This window comes from Thermobia domestica, chromosome 16 (genome assembly GCF_964235325.1).
Source record: "Thermobia domestica chromosome 16, izTheDome1.hap1.1, whole genome shotgun sequence".
Classification (NCBI taxonomy): Eukaryota; Metazoa; Arthropoda; class Insecta; order Zygentoma; family Lepismatidae; genus Thermobia; species Thermobia domestica.
In genome coordinates this window covers 61085965-61107463 of record NC_137469.1, presented here as the reverse complement: position 1 = coordinate 61107463, position 21499 = coordinate 61085965, and the positions used below count along the sequence as shown (strand labels likewise).

The following is a 21499-nucleotide window of genomic DNA, read 5'->3' as shown; positions in this document are numbered from 1 at the left end:
TATAACAATTGACTTTACAACTATTGTTCCATACCTTTATATTACATGGGACCATGCTATATTATTATTCAAATCTGCTATGCCAATGGTGTCCCATAGTCTGTTTCTCTCTTTCTGTTTCGTGTGGATGTTTGTTTCTGTGCTGTTAGGCTTTTATATTAAACCTTTACATTATGTAACTTTCTCTTACGAGATTGTTTTGGAAAGAGGAGAGAAATTGCTTTCCTTTGATATCTATTTCTTACCATTCAGGTTGTTCGATCTGCTTAAGTAAAATCTTTTTTAACTTTTTATGTTATCCACTGCCCACACGATAATAAATTCGTAATTCTTAACAATTTTGTTTCTTCTTTTATTAGCAGTTTGCCACACTGATATATTTGTAACAAATGTGAGGTTTGGTCCAACGCCTTTATAATTCTCAACTACCTCGACGACCGTGTTTTTGGTTTGCCTACTATTGCAGGAAAAGGAGGATTGTAGGTAGTAATGCACTTTGGAGTCGTCCATGCACTGCTCATGATATTGAAACGACGTTAATGCAGGAAGATGAGAATGGTGAGGAAGCAGGAAATAACCTTGATTTGTAGCATGCTTACGTGTTAATATTGTATGCGTAAATCATTTAGATGATCCCTGCATCTTTTGCGGTGGTAAGAATGGAAATCGATTGTTTTCTTTTAAAACAATGGATGGTTTCATTAAACATGTTTTAAACATTAAACATGTGTCCAGTGTTTCAACACGTCATCATTTTAGCGCATAATTCGAGTCACTTCGATGGTATGTTCTCCATGAGAAATCGAATTGAGAAAGAACATTATTCCTGATGTTCTGATAGTGGGTCAAAAAATATTTTGTATGTCCATTGCGAACAGGTTTCTCTTGCGTGGAAAGTACTTGTTCTTGGGAGCTAAGCTATGAAAACTCCCATAAACTTTAGGCCTGTCTGAAAATTTGAAGAAGAGAGATTTTCTATTCTTATTTAACACTTTGGAGAATCAGAAATATGTTTGTTCGGTTTCTGCATTAGAATACTTTGAACCTGATACGCGGAGCACGGAAGAGCGACAAGAACTTATCACCTGGAACCAAGAACGTGCTGCAAGTGGCGAGCAGTGTGATCTGCAAAAGGAAATGTTAATTAACTGTGAAAATGACGTTAGAAGCTATCATCAAATTTATAACATTATCGAAAAGAAAAAGAAAGGTCTCAAATGTTTTATTACTTGTTCCACGGTTCCAAGGTTAGATATGAAAACGTACCATACTTTGTAGTTACCGTAGAATACCATTACGGTAATTCCCCAAAAGGATATCAATATAATGAACGGCAAACTCCGAAAGCACTGTTGTGATTCAAATATCTTAAATACCAAATAGGGGAAATTACCGCAATGGTATTCTCCGGTAACTACAGAGTACAGTATGTTTTATAGTTAACTCTGTATGCTGTAGTAAGGTTGCTAATGTTACTCAGAGCGTTCCAAAACTATTGTTGGCTCCCATTGACGAGGTCGGAAAATCCACTATTTCCCCCTTCACTTAAATTATTTATCGTTTCAGTTTCCCTAATTGTAATTTTTCAGTTTCCCTAATTAAAATCAACCAAAGATGTAAATGTTATTTGTATATTATATGACGATAGTTTGCTATTGTTTAGTGTTTCTTTTGTTAAATCAAACAGCACTAAATAGGCTGCGTAATAGGCACATATTGTTTTAAAATAACTTTATAAATTACATATAAGGTAAGAGTTTCCACTTTTTTCATAAATATCATCAACCATTGTAAAGGAAATTATTTTGCTATGCAAGTCGTATTATTGGAAAATTAAATAACAAGACTTGACTTGATTTTCTTCCTTCAACATACCAAAAAAAATCCTCCTAACTTTTTATATGATAAACAAGAATACCAGAGCTACTTATTTTTAAAAATTGAGGTTGATGTTAGGTGGGCCTTTTTCAGAAAAAAATTGGCAAATTTTGACATTTTTCTTCTTTTTTCTCTTTGATGGTTAAATTCATATACTTACTGACACTGACACTGAATCCAATATTTCAGGACACTTCATCACTGTTGTAAAATTCTGTGACTAAATTAAAGTTGTTTGCAGGAATACTATGCCCTTTTTTAAAACCAGGTTTGGTTAAACTACCATGCTTCTTTCTGATCATCTGGGCTTTATGAGCGAGATACTCGGTTTTTGAAATATTTCAACAGTTTTCATATTATAAACCATGATTTTGGAACTAATGGCAGGATCTGAGTAGTTTCAGCAATGCTACTTGAAGTTTCAAATTTCTGGCACAATTCATTTATTAAATCACCTCAGTCTTGACAATTATGAACATTTTCAACATGTAAAACTGGAAAGAGCCGTTGGAAATTTGAGGATTTTGTGCAAAAAGTACCTCAATCCTCCCTCAACTTACATTTGTGATAATTTGTTTTTCTTGTTATCAAAAAAAACACCTTCCTAATTTTTTAAAAATGTTAAAGAGAAACATCTGAGCTATTTATTTTGAAAATTTGAGGTTGATGTTAGGTGGCCTTTTTCAGAAATAATTGCCAAATTTTACCATTATTTTTCTCCTTTTTTCTCTTTGATGGTGAAATTCATATGCTTAACTCCCCTTGGGAAGTTCATTACTACAATGTTTTAAATGGTACAAATTCTAAAATTGTTTCAATGATAACCATTTTCAAATAGCTTCAATATCTCCAAAGATCTAGCGGTTTATGTACTTTAAGTCGAGGGCGGACTTATGTGTTTTTTGCACAAAACCTCAAAATTTCGATTGGCTCCTACAGGAATCTCCTTTGAAATAGAGCTGTAAAATTTTACAGTTGTATTATGTTTGAGTATCATAAGACATATATAAATTTTGAGAAAAATGTAAAACATAAGAGCCACATTACAGCTTCAAATTTGGTGATTTCATATAGAATGACCCAATTCAGATTAGATTTTGAGACGTTTTAAATATTACTCTGTATATCATTGGAAAGGGCATAAAAGTGCCGTAAAATGACACGAATCATATGTCCCTAGCTCAATTACTAACGCTTCGAGAGCAATTCCAAAAATGCCGTTCCCTATTTTTAGCCAATTTTTTTGTGAATTTTACAGTTATTTAAACCACAAACGAGCTTGCATATCACAGTACAATTTCACATTTTTCTAACTCCATATTAAAAGTACACCAGTCCCGAATTTGAATCAAATCTGAGGTGATGAGAATGAAAATCGTCTTTTCTTGTGTTGAGTGGATGTGGATTGACCCATATCAATGATGATATATTAAAAAAAGGAAGTTATTTTTTCCTCCGAAACAAAAATAAAAACAGCTTGAAAATCATTCATAGAAAAAATATCCGTACACTTGTTATATATCTCCCCCCCCCAAAAAAAAAACGCAAACACACAAATTTACAATTGCTGAATAGTTAGATGGGTTCCTTTTAGCAGTTATAATTACCTCAAGGTATCTAAGAATTAAACCAATGAAATTTGGTTGTATTTCTGTTTTTTTTTTTTTTCAGCTCATATAAGCAGAGACCGATCCAGCACGGATTCCTGAAAGGGGCTTCATAAGGAGGACTTCCTTTGCCATCCCCTACCTGGATACGCCTGTGCAAATACTAGGAAGAGTTCCGCTGGGGAGGGCGAACGACCCTCGCTACCGGACCCGACTATGATTAAAATAAAGCTTTCTTAAATCGTTTCCGAAAGTTAGAAACTGAATGATGAAACAGAAGATAGGCCATAGAACCAATACTATGTCGTGAGGATACTCCTACTGTTTTTTTTTTTTTTTTTAATTTTAACTCAAAGAAAGACAGAGCCCAGGTTTCGCCTAATAGCTAAAATATCGGACTTCTCTTTACGATGTCCCAGGTTTGATTGCCGGTAGGGGTGCAACTTTCAGGCGTTCACCCAGGCGTTCATCCAGTTCACCAAGTCTGCTCTCGGAGCAGGCAATTGGTGTGACGAGCAGGTTCGAACCCTGCCGCCGGTTACCCTGACCACCGCGGTGATGTTAGAAATCGGTTCCGTGGCCCGAAACTCAAGAATTCGGGCCGCACATATTTGTGCTCAGGTCCGTTTTATTTGAAATCAAATATATTGCGTTGTCCCTTACTGACATGCAGCATCACAATATTATCTTATAATGTTCGGTTGAATAACATTCAGGCAGGATAATAAGAAAACTTAATTTTGTGAGCAAAAAGCATGGAGAATATGGCATAAACATCCTTTGGGGCCCGATTTCTTGGACTTCCAGAAAATGGCCAGATTTACGACATCACCGGAGAGCTCAGGGGAACCAATACTTTCCAATACAACCATCCACTTCCAAAATCGCCATGCTTCATCGGTGAATATAGGGACCCGATCCTATATTTTCGGGGCCGGATATCTGGGTGCATCAGACTCCGGACTCGATTTGTGACATTACCGCTGTTGCTCAGTGTCCATGACTTTTCCATTGTCATCTCCCACGTCCAAGACCTATATATTTCATTGGTGAACTGAAGGAACCCAAGTTCGAAATTTCGGGGCCCGATTTCTGGGTCTTCGGGCCCGTTTAATAACATCACTGCTGTGTTCAGGGGACCATTATTTATTGCCACCACTAGCGTCGAACAACTCCATGTCTAATACGGTTTTCTTACCGTAGCAGAATCAGCTCCATACTGTTATCGATTGCACATCACATTGTTGAATACATAAATTATAAACAAGGTTACATTTTCGAGTTAATAATTCACATGTATTTTTGAGATTTGTTTTTATTGTCTTATTGATTTTTCGACAATCAAGGCTACGGGTTGGACTGAGGCCCCTTTCCGCAGTGTCTTTCCCTTCACTACCATTGCGGGTCCGTTAGTTACGCCACTGGTAACTATGAAGAGAACAGAGTTCTGAATTAGCTATAACTAATCGAGCAATATCTTAAGTGATTTTGCATAGGGCAGGGCCCGCCCGGAAATTTTCGGGAATCCGGGCGGCCCAATCCGCCTCTGAACTTTAGGTTTTGTAAGTAAACAGGAAGTGAGTGAAAAGAAAATAGAAAAAAATAAAGAATTTACCAGTGGCGGCCGGTGGATTGTGGTTTCGGTTGTTGCAGTACGAACAATAAGAGACAGAAGATATAAAGTGGACTCATTGACTAATCAGCATAACTTTAGATGCAAATGCTATGTGACATGTGAAATTATATAAAATTCTGTTTTTAAAAAATAAAAAATGCAGAACATTTTATCCGATTAATCACCTTAATTAATTAGTAAGTTCATTCTCCTCTCTTTGATTGGAGCAAATCTGTCTAATATGCTGGTTGAACTCTGGTATTCTTATTGTCAGGTCTTTTTCGATAGAAAGCATAGCCAATGGTGATAACCTTTCCTGGGACATTCAATTCTTTGAAAGTGTCAATTCTTTTTCATGTAGAAAAATACTTTTTGTCTTTTGCTCACGTCATAGGTACAGTTAATATTAATTTCAGAAGCTTTGCAGATTCACTAAATATTTTTTTCTAGATTATTGCAAACGATTCATTCTAGCAAACTCAGTCCCTGACATTGATCCGAATTTCTCACCAGCGTTGACTGAAGAGAGTTCGTAACAGAGATTAGTGTTATAAAAAATGTCCATTGAACACACTTTATTCACAGTTTATTCAAAAAAAATTAAAATAAATTGAGGGAATGTATCTAGTGCAAACAACATTACTGCCATAAAACATCTTATAAATTTAAACTGGATTTATTTTCGAACACTCTCCTGAATTGTCCTTTGCTTGTTTTGTCTAAGCCTTAATTGCAAGTTTTTCCTCAGTTGAAAGCTAATCAATGTTTTCTGTAAGTTATTTACAGAAGTGACGGTATAAAATTCATTCAGAATTTGTAGGTTATTTACAGAATTAAAGAACACACAACAAAATTAAATCTAATAAATAAAAACCAAAACAGTGATACAAAAGAGGTACTCGTATATGAATTCCGAATGTCACATATTCATACATCAACACACACACACACATGTGCGTAAAAGAAAAAACTACATTCCAAATCACCCATCTTGGTTATTACACAATGCACGAGGAACACAATATATATGAGGCGAAACAATGCTTATTAATGTCCCATGTTCTGGAAAGGAAACCTCGAAACCCGCCAGATGTAGGATCAGCATGTATTCCTAACAGAAGGTAAAAGTCGAAGAACATCAAAACAAACAACACTTCCTGTTCTACACCCACAAATGTGTGTTGGGAGGGGTTCGATACGTCTATGCAATATATACATTTCTTATTCTGCATCCGAAAAGACGATAAGTAATAACTGTCACCTATATTCTTAGCAAAAAAATGATAGAACGATTGTTTTTAAGAAAAGAGAGAGTACATGATGAGGCGTAAAATACAATATTTAACCTACATCAATCGTTTATCTGTTAAACAAGTATAGTTCGCTAGGGAAGTCTACAAATGTTAGTCAAGTTTCGAAATTTTTGGGAGGTCCGGACCCGGTGGCACCCCCTCGTGGTTACGCCCCTGACCATTGCTAACTAGTCCCAAATTCAATGTGGCGTTCCCCATCATACAGTTTTATGTGGAAATTATCAAAAGTATAAAATATACTTATTTTATAAAAGAAATATGTATATACTAAAATGCTAGGCTATCCACAGAGGAAGGGGACGATTCTACATACTGACTTATTAATATTTGAATCACAAGTTACTGTGGAAGAAGCCTTCATTATCAATATAAGCTAAGAATTAACTTCTAAATGCTTGTCTACTTTCATTTGTTTTCTGCTCTACCAGATATTTTCTTTCTTATTTTGTAATTCTGCAATCACTTTTTTAAATTGCCATTATATTGATTTGCTTCAGTATGGTCCTGTAATTTAAAAATATGAATGCATAAAAACAAATTCCATTTATTACTTGGTAGTGAAATAAAATTTAGAAATCTTATTTAGCGCGAAAAACCTTCTCGTTCACTGGAAACCGTGTTGTGTTGCAGAAGCACTGGAACGACCAGTCCCTTTAACTTCTGAGATAAGGGAAAGGAGACTTAACATTTGCTCCAATTGCCGCGCTGAAGGAATCTGGTCGTTGTATGCTCGCTGCAACACAATATAAATTAGAGACTCTGTGACGGGTTATTTTTCATTTTTAAAACGGATTAACGGAACGGACAGCTACAGAAGTAAAAAATGTTATTTAAAGTGTATATATGCAAGTATTAAAAAGTATTTTTCTGTGCTTTACTACTATTAATAAATAATATTTTTTTTTTTTTTTTTTGAAATACTTTGGTCGTTGCGCAACGCTGCAACACGAATTTACTATGTTTAGGTGTAAAGTAAAAATCAAGAATAACAGCTAATAATATATACGAACACATTTCATAACAGTTTGCATCACTGCACCTCAAAATTTGATATTTAGCTTACTGTAATAGGCATAGCAATTATAATAACTTTACTTTTCTTTGCATTGCCGTATGCAAAATTTTACGTTGACTTGTATGGAATTTGGCCCTTATATTTCCGAAGATAAGTAACACTTTCGTAAAGAAATAATGTAAAAATAGTTTTCCATCTTTATTTTGAATCGAAGATGAAGTAAATATCATTGATAACATTTGCGAATTTGTCAGTGGCACCTTCGACAATTCATCGTGTTCCCGTGGTTCTGTCTGGAGGAAGGGTGTCAAGTGGGACTTTCTCCATATACAGACTTTACTTTCAACTGTCTTGATTGTAGCACATTCATACATCCCCTTTTCCCTTTACACTTTCTCATTAATTATTTTTTCTCACTTTATGCCCCTTTCATCTGGGTACAGACCCCTCTTTAATTGTCTGAACTTCTCTCTGATTTTATCCGGATGTTGTTACTTCCTTTTCCTGATTGTGACTTTTATTTTTGAACAAAGTTCCTTATAAAATAGTTCTTGAGTGTTACACATAAGGTAATTTTTACGATTGTAGCCTCCATGAATTATATTTGAGGCACTTTTACCCTTAGTAGTTCGGAAAAGAAGAAGAAGATGAAAACATATGTTTATCATATGCACGAAGTGTGATGATTAAGAAAAATGCGTATAGGCAATCAAGGATGCAAGATCTGTGCCTTTAAGGAGAAAAAAAAAAAAAAAAACCTCGTTGGAGGTAGAAGGAAAGGAAGGAAAGGAAAAATGCGAGAATTAAGTAGTGTAGTTTTTGAATATCAAGAGAAATTAAAAAGTGAAGGCAATGTACCATATAAAGGGGGCAGGAATTTTTTAGGAAGAAAAGGCATACCAAATTTAACATTTTTTTATGTTTTGGCAATAGATATAGAGAATGTGCTTGAGTTCTGTATGGCCGCTGGGCTTCTCAAGACTTCCATGAATTGTGATTGTGGTGAACCTATGCGTTTAATACGTGATAAAAGTTGTTCTGAAGGGAAAGTATGGACGTGCGGTAAAAAGACAAAAGTAATGAAGCAGAAACGCTTGATTATAGAACGTTGTCACCAGAGGCGTTCGGTAAGAATGGGATCATGGTTTACTAAAAGTCGTCTTAACATATCGGAAGTGTTAATATTAACGTACGAATTACTACAAGAAACATCATTGTTGAGAATTGAGTATGAGTACCGTATAAGTAAGCTGACTTTAGTGACTTGGAAACACATTGTCATGGAAGTAATTCTAGAATACGTTCAGCAGAATAATACTAAAGTGGGAGGAGCTGGTAAGATGGTAGAGATTGATGAATGCAGTTTTGCCAAACGAAAGTACAAGAAATTATGTGAGGAGAATTGGGTGTTCGGAGGCGTAGAAAAAGAGTCGGGAAAGTACTTCTTAATTCTTGCTTCGGATAGAAAAGAAGAAACCGTGTTAAGTGTGATAACTGATTGGATTGAACCAGGTTCGACAATAATAGTTGACTGTTGGGAAGACTACAAACACCTATCCAAAACAATGTCCAAACGTTTAAAAACTGAACACAATTTAAGTTTTGTGAATTTGAAGTCAGAAGCAAAGAGGGACACAAGTGATTTGTCATGGAGAAGCGTGAAAGAAACACTACCAGAATTCAATCGCCAGAAAGATTTTAGGTATTATCTCGCTTATTACATGTTTAAGCACGAGGCAGCGATGGATGGACAAAACGTGATGTTAAAGTTTTTGAATGTTCTAAGGAGTAGAGAATGGTAAAAGTTATCAAAAATGACGAGAAAACAGTGGTATATTTTCAAAAGTGTAAGGTAAGCTAGTATATGATATATAGGCTAAACTTCTTTGTGTAATGTACTGTAATTAATGAATCAAAGCAGAAGAGGTAGAGTTTGATAAACCTACCTAAGAATTTGTAATTTTACGGTGCAGCTTAAATAACAGGGATCCATATGCGTAGGTTTAAATTTATTGTACGCTATACATACATATATATATATATATATATATATATATATATATATATATATATATATATATATATATATATATATATATATATATATATCAGGAGTATGTTTAGTACAAGGGGTCATTTAAAAACACAAAATTTACAGGAGAAATGAATTATGCAAGTACTTAGATGTAAGATAACGTAACCAAATCTAAACAAACCTAAGATAATCTAAACTAACGTAATATTAGTAGAAATAAGCGAAATTCTATCATTTTTTGGAAAATTATGCGGGACTCCTACACTAATATAACATAAACTAAACTAAACTAACCGAATGTGAACAGAAATTACCAAAAGTGTAACATTTTTTAGAAAAAAGTGCTGGACCCCTTCTGATAAACATAGGCCTATATATATAATATAATATATTTGTTTTGGGGTAACTCTCGCTGATGGCTGTCCCAAAATTTACGAAGAAATGAACAGAATCAGATGAAATGTCAGCATGAGAGTAACAAAAAAGATAATAAAGATCGTCAGTGTACTGTGATTAATTAGGGGAAAAACGAAGTTAAATTCTGGACTAATATTAATTCGTGTATTGATGTGATATTAGGTAAACAGGCAATAGAGCTAATGTTTCAAATACACTGTCTTATTAACTAACCCAGAACGTGTATGCTGTGATGATGGAGGGAAATACAGGGCATTGCCCTGTAGTGCTGTATCGCCGGAGCACATGAAAATCGAAGGAAAAAAATAAAACAATGAAATGCTTTTAATTTTTATTAATATATATCAAACTAACTTATAAAAATTCTGGTTTCCTTTCATGGCCAAGTGGCTAACACGCGTGTTTGTTGTGTGCATGGTTTCGGGTTCCATTCCCGCTGGTATAGTTTCGGCTTAAATCCATGTGAAGTGGTCCAGGAAAAGAATAAATCCTTGCTTGACAGTTTTTTAAAAAATGTGAGTTTGGGTATTGTTTAGTTTCTCCCTCAAATCACTTGGTAGTGATTACGGTTCGTTGTTTGCAAATGTGATTTATTCATGAGTTAGTGTGGACGTATGACAAGAACTAGTCATAAAACCCAAACCAACTTGTGGTAGGTGGCCACTAGAAACATGAATGCTATCTAACCGAGTCAGGGCAGGAGGGCTCAAACCGTAGCAAAAAAATGTGTCTGTAGGGAACAGGCGCGTGAGCGACGGTGGGTATATGTATAAACAAGTCGTTTACAACGGCTCACTAAGTCACTACTGGCTCTTGAGCCGTCGATGGATTTAGGGGAGATACTAAATGCCATCCCTGAGTTTTGATGTGCGGTTACCTTACCATGTTCTTAGTGCAAAACAACCATCATTTTATTTTTAGTGACTTTAGGTTTCGAGTAGCAGCCATATTTGTTTTCGAAGATGCGCCATTCGGTGGTGTTGTAAGGGCTTACCGAATCTGAAGTAGATCAGCCCTAGTTGTTCTATCCTAACAGTGCTCGTCCGGAGTGTCAGAATAACATCAATTATGTTGTCCTTCAGGTCATCTACTGTACTTGGTTTCACTGCATACATCTCGATATTTATACTGTATGTCTCTACAGCCAGTAATCACAAGTGGTGATTTTGCAAGTCAAGATGCGGGTCATTTTCGACCAATCCGTCTCCCGAAATTGTTTATAAGAAACAACCGAACCTCAAGGGGTAAAATATGGCGGTGCCTATCTTGTTGCACGTGGTCCTCATTGATGACGCCTAGCCTCTCAAGCTCTGGCACAAAGAATACTTGTAGCTTGTTTAGGTTGGTTTCGTCATTTATCGTGTCTTCCTTGAAGAAAATTAGACCAGTGATGTTGTTATCCATTGAAACCACGCACCACTCATTGACTTTGGACTTCCCTTATGCTCTTTGAATTCACGTCGATTTGCAATCCCCCAGATTCGACACTTGTGCTTGTCCCCCCCTGCCCCTTCCTCCCCCCCAAAAATGCCTCATCTCAGTTGAATCCCGAGAGAGGTCAGCTTGTAAACGAGTAAGCACTCATTTACGAGTAAGAAATCCCATTCTCATATCACAGACTTCATCTAGCAGATAATGTACAAATTTTAACTTGTATAGCCGGCCCTTCGCCTTCTTGCTTGCGATCTTGTGTAACGTTAATTTTGATATTTCCGGTTCCAAGGTTTTTGGTTCAAGCTATTTCATCGGTACCTTTCACGCTTTCATTTACTGTCGGAATCATGTCCTTACTCGTTCCTGGCCTTCTGCTGCGTGGCAAATGTAACACACTTTCCGTAGCCGTGAACTTTTTATGTCATCTCTTGATACTTGTCTCAACTGAGGTTGGTTTCTCATGCGTTATTTGGGTCTTTCTTCGGACCGAGAAATCTTGTATTCACAAATATTGACATTTACAACGTTATTGAGTTTGTTACCAGCAGAACTTCGTGTACTTCTTATGGGAAGTACTATAATAGGTTACCGTATGTACTCGTTATAAGTTTATCTATGTAGTATTCTGTATCAGTGTTTCTGAGCGTATAATTTTGGTGACTTTTTCTTCACTGCCACTTTCATCAGAGTAATTAGAAAGCATGGATTAGAAACATTTAGATGTGATGGACGGTTAATTGATAACGAGGAAAAAAAAAATCTTGTTAATTTTAATTCTTGGTTGAAAACCTGTACTGATTGAATTGCACTGTTACCTAGTTGTGTGCTTGTATTTCAATCTTTATATCAGTATTCTTAGGACATGAACTGTTGTAATTTATATTGTTGGTAAGTAATTAGTGTGACAAAATGGTCATTTTGACATTGTATTAGTTGTTAATACTGTTACAACTAAATATCAACTTATATTACAAAGTAAAACTTTATTCAAAATTAAAATAAAATTGAATGTTCAGTATAACATCCAATGCAGTGCCATGTGAACTAAGAAATAACAAGCGTTTGGCCTTATCGTTTATCGGATATGGAACTTCGTGTCTAGACAACATGGACCGCCTAGCGTTTCCGAAATGGGAAAGAAATTTTCGCGCGAACACAATAAGATTATCAACATCGGAAAATGAAATAAAGCGAATAACTAACATATGCATTTGGAAATTTGTACTTGTGATCATTGCTTGAATCGGACCAAGAATTATTCAAGTATCTTTATAAGATACGTTAACTTAAGAATCATGCTTTATGTGGCAACGTGCTCCGAAAATCTTTAATCTGTTGCAAAACGCCTATATCCAATTTTGTATTCACACACTTTTGAAATGGACATATTTTGTATTCGTTTTTTATGTGACTGTTTGTATTCTTTCTAGCGATTGTCCTTGTAAATAATAAGCAAAGCAAGAAGAGAAATTCATTGGAAGATCATCGCTAAAGATTGTGTTGTTCCGAAAGCCAAGATGAGACCTTTAGGTAATCAAGGACATTCTCGTGAAAGGTAAGAAACTCTTTATAAGCTTAGAAGATGTTTAAAGAAAGAAGAAAAATGCCCCAGTACTGACAGGTCATTTTCTACGACTTCAAAAGTTCCCTTGCTTTCTGTCCCCTTTGCTGCTGTTGCAACTACCTCTTGTAAATCTGTGGCAATGCAAACGTCCGACGTTTCCACCCAAACAGATCTTGTTCACGACAAAAGTTCACAAATTCAGACCCCAGTCACATCGACTAGCGAACCTCCGAAAACCTCACGTGTTTCTGTTAGTGTTGGTCTTCGGCGAATTCCAGCTCTTCGCCGCTCACTTTATATGGCCGGCCTAAAACTAGCCACTACATATGCCAACTCAATGGTATCTTTTTCCCAAAAAGAATGAACATCTTCACCTAGTTGTAAGCCACATTCACTTTCTTTGAAATCTGATATGATGAAAGACGACCTTTAGATACTGAGTAGATGGTAGTTGACTCACGTGGAAAAGTTCGTCTGAACGTTGATTTCTGATGTTTTAATTTTTTTTTATGTTATATATTTTCCTTATACTAAGAATTATTAGTATTTATTGTTGCACATTTGTTCTTGTCATATATTTATTATTTATCTTTTCTTTAAGATTTTTACTTCTATTTTGCAGCAGCATTTTTGTTATTTTTTTAAAAATTTTAAGTCAATCGTGTTGATAGTGACGGGGACAATAGCCTTGATATTGACGTACCCATTAAATCTCAATCAATCGAATCCAGAACTCCAATTTCATAACTTGTGGTGCTGAAAACTGACGTTGAACTCCAATTAATCAACGTATTCACTTAAAATTTTCGCTGTAGAAAAAAAAAAAATGCATGTTGTAGATATGTCCATTCATTCGCATAAAAGCATGGGGTTATGGGAAAGCTAGCATAGAATATATTAGGATAAACTTGTTAATTGCTACACGAGATCTAAAAGAAATAAAGAAACTCTTTTGATCAATGATGATAATGAGGGTTAAATTTGGTTAAGGGCGTAATTAGCAATTCTTCAATTTTTCAGGAAAGCAGAAAAACAAACGCCCTTATCCAATTAACGAGCGTATTCACACAATATTTTTGGAGACAGACGTTCGCTACGGAGCAGAGATATTATAACACCATTTAGACACATGCGGACGTGCTCAAACTTACAGAAAATATGTATATCTCATTTTACCGGAAATAGGTCGATACGCTCTTATCCAAATTACCCCTTCATATGGTCTAATAGTATGTGAAACAAATAATTCAGTTAATTGAAACGATAATGAAGAGTGAAAATATACATTACTAAATACAGGGACATAAACAGTTCGCTTTATCTATTATGATGAAACCTATTTAACTGGACACAAATGGGAATTTTATCTTAAGATAGCAAAAATTCCAAAAGTATGCCCTTAACAGGCGAAATAATATTACGTGTAGCTACGATGAAGGGGGAGGGGTGAAGGAGGAGAAAAATCTGTTTGACATGTAGAAAGATTCCGCGGAATCTGATCAGGGATACCTCATGCTTTCTGTTCTATTTACCAATACCATTACAAAAGCACATACGTATGACGAAAAAAAAAAACAAAAAAAAAAAAAAAAAAAACAATGTTATCTGAAGTTAATTATACTAGTCGTGTAAAATAGGACGCACCAGTATCTACAGAAAATACTGATCCACCAATTAATAGAATCCAGATTTCTTGTAATGAAATTATTTTACTTATGTAGGGCTCATATTTAACATTGAAAAAAACAAAATCATAAGGTTGCCAGATTGAATTGAATACAAACCCGGAAACCAGCGGTATTTGTGTAATTGAGGACGTAAATTTCAAACTGAAGGTTTCTGTATGCTATCACCAGTTTATCTTAGCACTTATAAACACTTAGTAATACTACGATTACTACAAACTAAACTTATATTGTACGGAACTAAATGAAAGGAACACAAAGCATTAGTGATTAAAGACCCCTACCTTATTATTCATATCTTTTAGAGCTCTTCGCTGCTGAAGAAGTAATATTTTCCAGAATATGTTCTGTGGAAATGTTGACATCTCAATTTCATGTATTGTGTAGTTCGTTACTATCGAAACTAAGTTTTGTTCCCATCTCTGTCAAATCTATAAATGAAAACATTGTTGGTGCCGCGCGATAATACAGACACAACAATGAAAATACTTTAAACTTAGCCTTTTGTTACGATAAAAATATAGTCCTTGAAACAACCACCAAGTACAACATATCAGCTACATAAATGATAAATAATTCGTTATGGGTAATTTAATGTTTAAGCCCATAGAAGTAGTTCGTTAGCCTGTAAACCGTAGAATGTATTTCAAGGCGGCGCCCGGAGTTCTGGCGACCCTGTTTATATTATTTGATAAAATTTCGGAATTTTTTGGAAGTGTTTTCTGTCTTTAATAATTAAATAACATTTCAATATTTTAGATTGTATTCTTACGGAATTTCATCTCTTATATTACAAAATTCCATTCACATCCACATTAGTACTCGCGAAAGTAAACGTTATACTGTATATAGAACGTGTAAAGCAGTTGAATTGATATTCGTTGAGATTTAGCATCTTTCTTCAGCACTAAGGCTATGTGAGACGTGGACCTCCAGTTTAGGGGAAATCTGAACCTACCATATGCGTTCAATGCTAACCACCCGGAATCGAACCCAAAGTCTGATTGATGTATTCATAGCTATGCATATAGTATTCCGCAGAATAGAAGCTAGTTAATGAATATGTGCGTACGATTTACGAAAATTTCAGAGACTTGGAGATTCACCGAAATAGAAAAAATACTAAATTTTACGTTACTTCAATATTTATCTAATTTGTATGGTCAGTATGTAAATGCACTTGTCAAAGCATACAACAAAACATATGTACAACGTAAGTATAGAACAGAAATCAAACTGTTATCGTATTTAACCATTATGTGATACAAATTTAGCTAACCGGAGTAGTAAAATCCGGATAAACCTAAACAGCGGGTTCGTTGAGGCCACATAGGACTATGTCGAACTTCAATGTATATAAATTTGAAGGAATCGTATTACGAATGCAAACATTCCAAGGAGAATAATTTCGTGCTTGGATTTCATTGGATATTTTAGAGAGAGCAGATCAACAAATAACGCACAACAGCTTATGTGAAAGTGTAATAGGTAACACATTTAGAAAAAATGAAATCTTTTAAATTGTACGTCCCACGGTTACTGGCTAGGCTAAAGAGATGGTGATGATGAGAAATGAAGCAAGTGGGAAGAAGCGGGAGAACCCCGAGAAAACCACTCACATGGTGTTTGTCTACTATAGATGGGATCGAACCAAGGACCCCATGCACCAGAGTAACACATTTAGAATACACAAAGTAAAGATTCATATTAAAGTTACTTTTCAATATGGCTGCCAAAGTCTTTTAACTCATTTCTCCGATCGTGGCCAATGTCCTGTTCATAGAAATCCGTCTTTTGGGAATATAGTCATTTGAACACAACCGAATTCACTTCGTCATCGGAATTTAAACGGTGGCTGGCCAAATTTCTTCATCAGGCAATAATAATAATAATTATTTGAAAGTACCAAAATCAGAACTGCTTCTCCCACCCAAACTTTTCGAGTTCTCACGAGCTGAAACAAATACATGAGAGCATGCATTGTCATGAACAGAGTTTGTTATTTCTAGTATTAATGTTACGGCGTTTGGCACAAAGCACACGATGCAATTTGGCAATGTTGCTTCATATGATTCAGCATTCACAGTGGCCCCGCGTGCTAGAAAATCCATCAGTTGAATATATTGCATAGCCAAGATAAAGTAACTAACAGCTATTTTCAGATGAGAAGCAACATAAATAGTAGCCAATGGTACGTGATATGCAGCGCAGCGTTGCTGGATCGCGGACTCTTTTTTCCCTTTTCGCTCTTCCTCCACCTAGTGTTATAGCAATTGAATTGACAGCATTATTCATGTCAAAAATGTTATTCCAATAGAATTTCTAATATTCACTGTCCACGCTGGAAATGTAAGTATGAACTAAACCAATTGCCGAATGTCTTTTAATTTATTCCCTTAGAATCATTAAAAGCTCGTCGTCTATTTCATCCTGCTATCACTATCGCCTATGATAGTTTGTATTTTGTCGTTGTGTTAAACTGGGTCTTAAACTTATTATAACCAGTTAAAAAATTTGTTAATTACTATTTCATGAAATGTTCCCTTGCAAAGGCTAGTCTTCCTGTTACGAGGTTAGTCTTTTCGTCGGTTCAGAGCGGCCTTTCTGCCTGAGGACTTCCTTACTTGAACACAGATGAATCACATAAGCGAAATGAATTCTAAAGCCTCTGTTTTTTAATAGTTTTGGAAATTAAGATTTTATATTTCTTCCTCTGATACGAATTACTTTTTTACTTTTTAAACCACTTAAAAAACTGACAGCTATTTTTTAAAAATAAAGTGTCTAGAGCGCACGAAAACAATGCGAATTTTATTTACTAAGAAAGAATCCAAGTAAAAGATAAGAAGCCTTGTTCCCTCCCAATTGTATCAGCTCTCTGCATCTTGAAGCAGTCAATGTTTTGGGTGCAGTAATTTATGGCGCCATTTAGATGCCTGCACATTTCTTCAGCAGTCATGAGCTTATAGTTTGAGTAGAAGGGAAGAGAGAAGGGGAAATGAATGACGAAATAGTCAAACGTGAAACGCGAAGAAAAAACATCACGTTGCCAGTACCAGATAAATAAATGTTTGTTTTAAAATTGTTTTTCGAAAGAAACAGAATCTTCTATTTTATTTACACTACTTGTAGTATATTATAGATACGAAAATTTCATTTAAAAATACAGTTACATATGCATCTCCAAGCAAAGGGAGCCCAAGTAGTATTAGCATGGTTGGCAAAAACCATGGTTTTTATTGAAAAAACAAAAAAAGTTTTTTTTCGGTTTAAACCAGGTTTTTTTGGTTTAAATAATTGTCTCTATGTATTCTTATCATATACGGACAGAAATAAGTTTGTTTCGCCTTAGTGTTATTATGCAACAACCGGGTTATGCTGGAAGGGGTCACATAAGCTTAAAGCGGAATCCAAACCGCTTCTCGACTTGCATCCGAGAGAAATTATCCTCCATTTGAACTCGGAACCAGGACTAATTGACCACAAATGCGACACATCTGCCGACTTACTCACGAAGGACTCCTGGTAAAAATACGTTGTACTCATCTTTACATACTTGTTAATGTAATTGTCAAGAGTCGTTTCAGAAGGACAAAAAGATAACAGTTGCAGAAGTGAAACCATTATACAGAATTACATATAGACAATTTCAAAGTATTACAGAGTACATAAGAACTAATTTAGTCCAAGTTAGTTAACAATGACTTTTATTAGCCTAATTTAAAGAAATACGACGACTTAATTTGCATATCAGTAAGAAAAGTGAATAAAGATACGAATTAGTTGAGTCCACTTTGGCTTAGACTCATTTATACATAGATACATACCAAAGATACTTCTTATTTCACTAAATGCCGCTCGTGGGATTTGTACGACCCCCCCCCCCACACACACACACACACAAAAAAAGTACGGCATTTTGATGTATTTTATCAATAGTAAACATTACTGAAACAAAACAATATTTAGAATTTTTCTTTGATTGCAATTACATAACAATAATAACAAACTATAAAAATATCACGAAACATTCATAAACTTATAAAAAAAAAAAAAAAGTTGATTTTGTAGTATAATCTTTTTGAGTAATGAATGGGGAATTTATTCTGAATATAATACGAATAATATACGTGAGTGAAACGTGATAACTCACAAGTGTGTGTTCATCAAGATTTTACAAACACTTACACTTTTACGAACGTTTTTCGTTTTTTGATTTAAACCAGTTTTTTTTTTTTTTTTTTAAACAGCTGGTTTAAACCATGATTTAAACCACCTTGGTTTAAACCAGCCAACCCTGAGTATTAGTAAGGTATTTTTGTTTATTATCCTGTGATAAGCTACGGGTTCGATTTCAGATAAGAGGAAAATATTGAACAAAAGCTTGAATCATAATCTACTAGCAGACAACGCATTCTACAGATATTCACAGTTGGTTTATATGGAAACATTTAAAACCAGTTGATATGAAAACGTGTGGTTTGCACATATGTGTTCATAATTTATTTTTCAACTTGCTAAAGACTGTAATTAATATAGTAATATAATATTTCTAGATAGCGCGTCCGGTATTGACAATACTCGCAGTGTGCGAAAAGTCTGTGTATATTATCGCTTGCCACTAATTTTTTTTTTTTTTTTTTTTTTTTTTTTTTTTTTTTTTTTTTGTCAGATTGAGTTACTCTGAATTTCCTATTTTGTGGGGAATCGGCATTGTTTCCATTTCATGGGTCCCTACTTCGTTTCAAGCGTGTACTTGTAACTCCAGAACTCGTCACCTGTAACGATACCTTTCAGAAAATAAGCGTACCGTGCCAGATGGTCCAGACATATCTTCATTTTCTGCCGTGATGGACTTCTGTGAGATTCTTTGGCATCCATCAAATAGTCACGTTGCGAAATTGCTTGGGAGTCAAAAGATAAAGGGCTGTTACTTGTGGTACTTATCATAGGGTACTTCATGTTAATTCCTGCGACAATGGTTTCAAATGCATTCTTACAGAGCTTGTAACAAGTACTGTAACTACAGTGTGGCATGGAGCTGGCTGACATATTTGAAAGTTGAATATTGCGTGAAAACTGGACTGGAGGATGGGATTTCATAAGATGACTGTGACAGTCACAATAGACATTTGGAGCAGTCGGCTAACAATGAAATATTGTCTGAACAGTCGCTGCACTTCATAACTGACTTCATTTCGTAATAAGTATGAACAAAGAAAACACGTCGTTCAATGTTCCAGTGGTGTCCATGGTAACTGTTTGGTATCTTTATGAAATGGCATCCTATCTTCTTCCAATTCTCCACGAGGAACTCATTCTAAGCTATCGCACCTACGCAATATTAAACTTTGAAATATTTCAGTCCGTTCTACGCCACCCTGTAGTTACAGAATTTGTCACAATCTTTGTAAGAACACATTTAAAACCATTGTCACAGGAGTTAACACGAAATATTCTGATTTTTAAGTACCAGCAGTAATACCAATTCATCTTTTGACTTTCGTGTATGAACAGTCAAGAAATTCCGAACTTAAAATAGTACACTTGTAAAGAAATGAGTTTATTTGCTCCTTAGCCCATTTACATTTTGGAAATAAAACAAAAACGCTTATTTCTAATTTTGATTTTGCTTACTACTAATATTACTTTTAACACGGTCACAAGAAAGGTGAAACAGATGGATAATAATGTTAATACTTGCACTTAAAAGAATCCTTTGAGGCATCTTTCTGATGTATAGTTGTCTGATTTCAGCTTCACTGATGCCTATCAGTATATTTAAAATGTGCACGGTTACTTGATTAGAGCTTTTAATTTTTTCCTTTCTTTGTAATTTCAGGTTGTCACTTCGACAAAGGAATATGATCAAAATGATGACAAAGGAATATGATAATCAGATTTAATCTTAAGAGCACCAAAAATGCTGTTGAACTGATTTTCTTATTTGCAGTACAGATGAAGAACCAAAACGCCATCCTGTTGTTATAAATTGGTGTAAAACGTTCTACCTTCCAGGGACGATGAAAGACCACATTGACATGTACTCAGCAACATTTTTCTACATCTCCCAAAAATAGCATTACTTTACTGTATTTTGCTTTAATAAACAAATATTTTACTTCTAAAACTCGTTGTATGAATATATTGTTTTTTATTATTAATTTTGTAAACTTCTATGTATTTGTTTCATTCAGGGTCAGAATAATCGGAAACGCTCGGAAAACAAAAACAGATCGTGGAGAAAATCACGTGACCTGCTTTCAGCCAATGGAAAGACTAGCTACCGTGCGGAAGGTCTAGAATGACGTCAAGAGTTATTAACAATTTTTAGAGTGGAATTTTGACCCGAGCCAAAGCATTCTTCTAGGGGTACAAGGTTACTAAAATGTCGAAGATTAACTTTGACTAGTGTTGTGTAGTTAGCTAACGAACTGATCGTTGTATTGAATTAGTTCACATCACCGAGAGGTTTAGTTCTCGAACTAGATGCGCGCGCAGCTAAAGTATTTATTGAAGAAAAATAGGGAAATGATCAGTTCAAAACGAACTGAAAGTCTAGTTCGTGAATTAGATTCTTGTGCATATCTATGATGCTTTTCATGAGGAGTTTTACGAGGGTTAAAATATATAAGAGCATCTTTTGTTGGCCACGAGCATGACAGTTTGATCTTTAGTGCACGTTCAAACTCAACTCAAACGAAATGTGAATAACGGGAACAAGAGAAAAGGGAGGAGAAAGACAAGCTCAGTAGCTTGAATGTCAAGGTTTTATAAGGACCATTTTAGAAAGAAAAACGCGCCTGCGTCCTTTCCCCAATTTTGCGTCTGTATAGACCTTTCCATCCTTGCTTGATTTAGGATTAAGAAGCTTTTTGAGTTTGCATACATATTCATAAACCTCAAAGAAACTGAAACAACAGGCTTAGGTTGAAG

General features: G+C 35.2%; 1 protein-coding gene across 1 annotated transcript; it reads left to right on the top strand.

Annotated features, from left to right (window-relative positions):
* The first annotated feature begins 8092 nt into the window (after positions 1 to 8092).
* LOC145673088 (uncharacterized) lies at positions 8093 to 20693 on the top strand. Its single transcript, XM_081742442.1, has 3 exons — positions 8093 to 9280; positions 12745 to 12869; positions 20406 to 20693. The coding sequence occupies exon 1, from the start codon at positions 8124 to 8126 to the stop codon at positions 9228 to 9230; it is 1107 nt and encodes a 368-aa protein (XP_081598568.1). The 5' UTR covers positions 8093 to 8123; the 3' UTR covers positions 9231 to 9280; positions 12745 to 12869; positions 20406 to 20693.
* The last annotated feature ends 806 nt before the right edge of the window (positions 20694 to 21499 follow it).

What these genes read in the sequence shown, in the direction of transcription:
- LOC145673088 (XM_081742442.1), top strand. Translation starts at nt 8,124, where the DNA reads ATGCGTATAGGCAATCAAGGATGCAAGATCTGTGCCTTTAAGGAGAAA.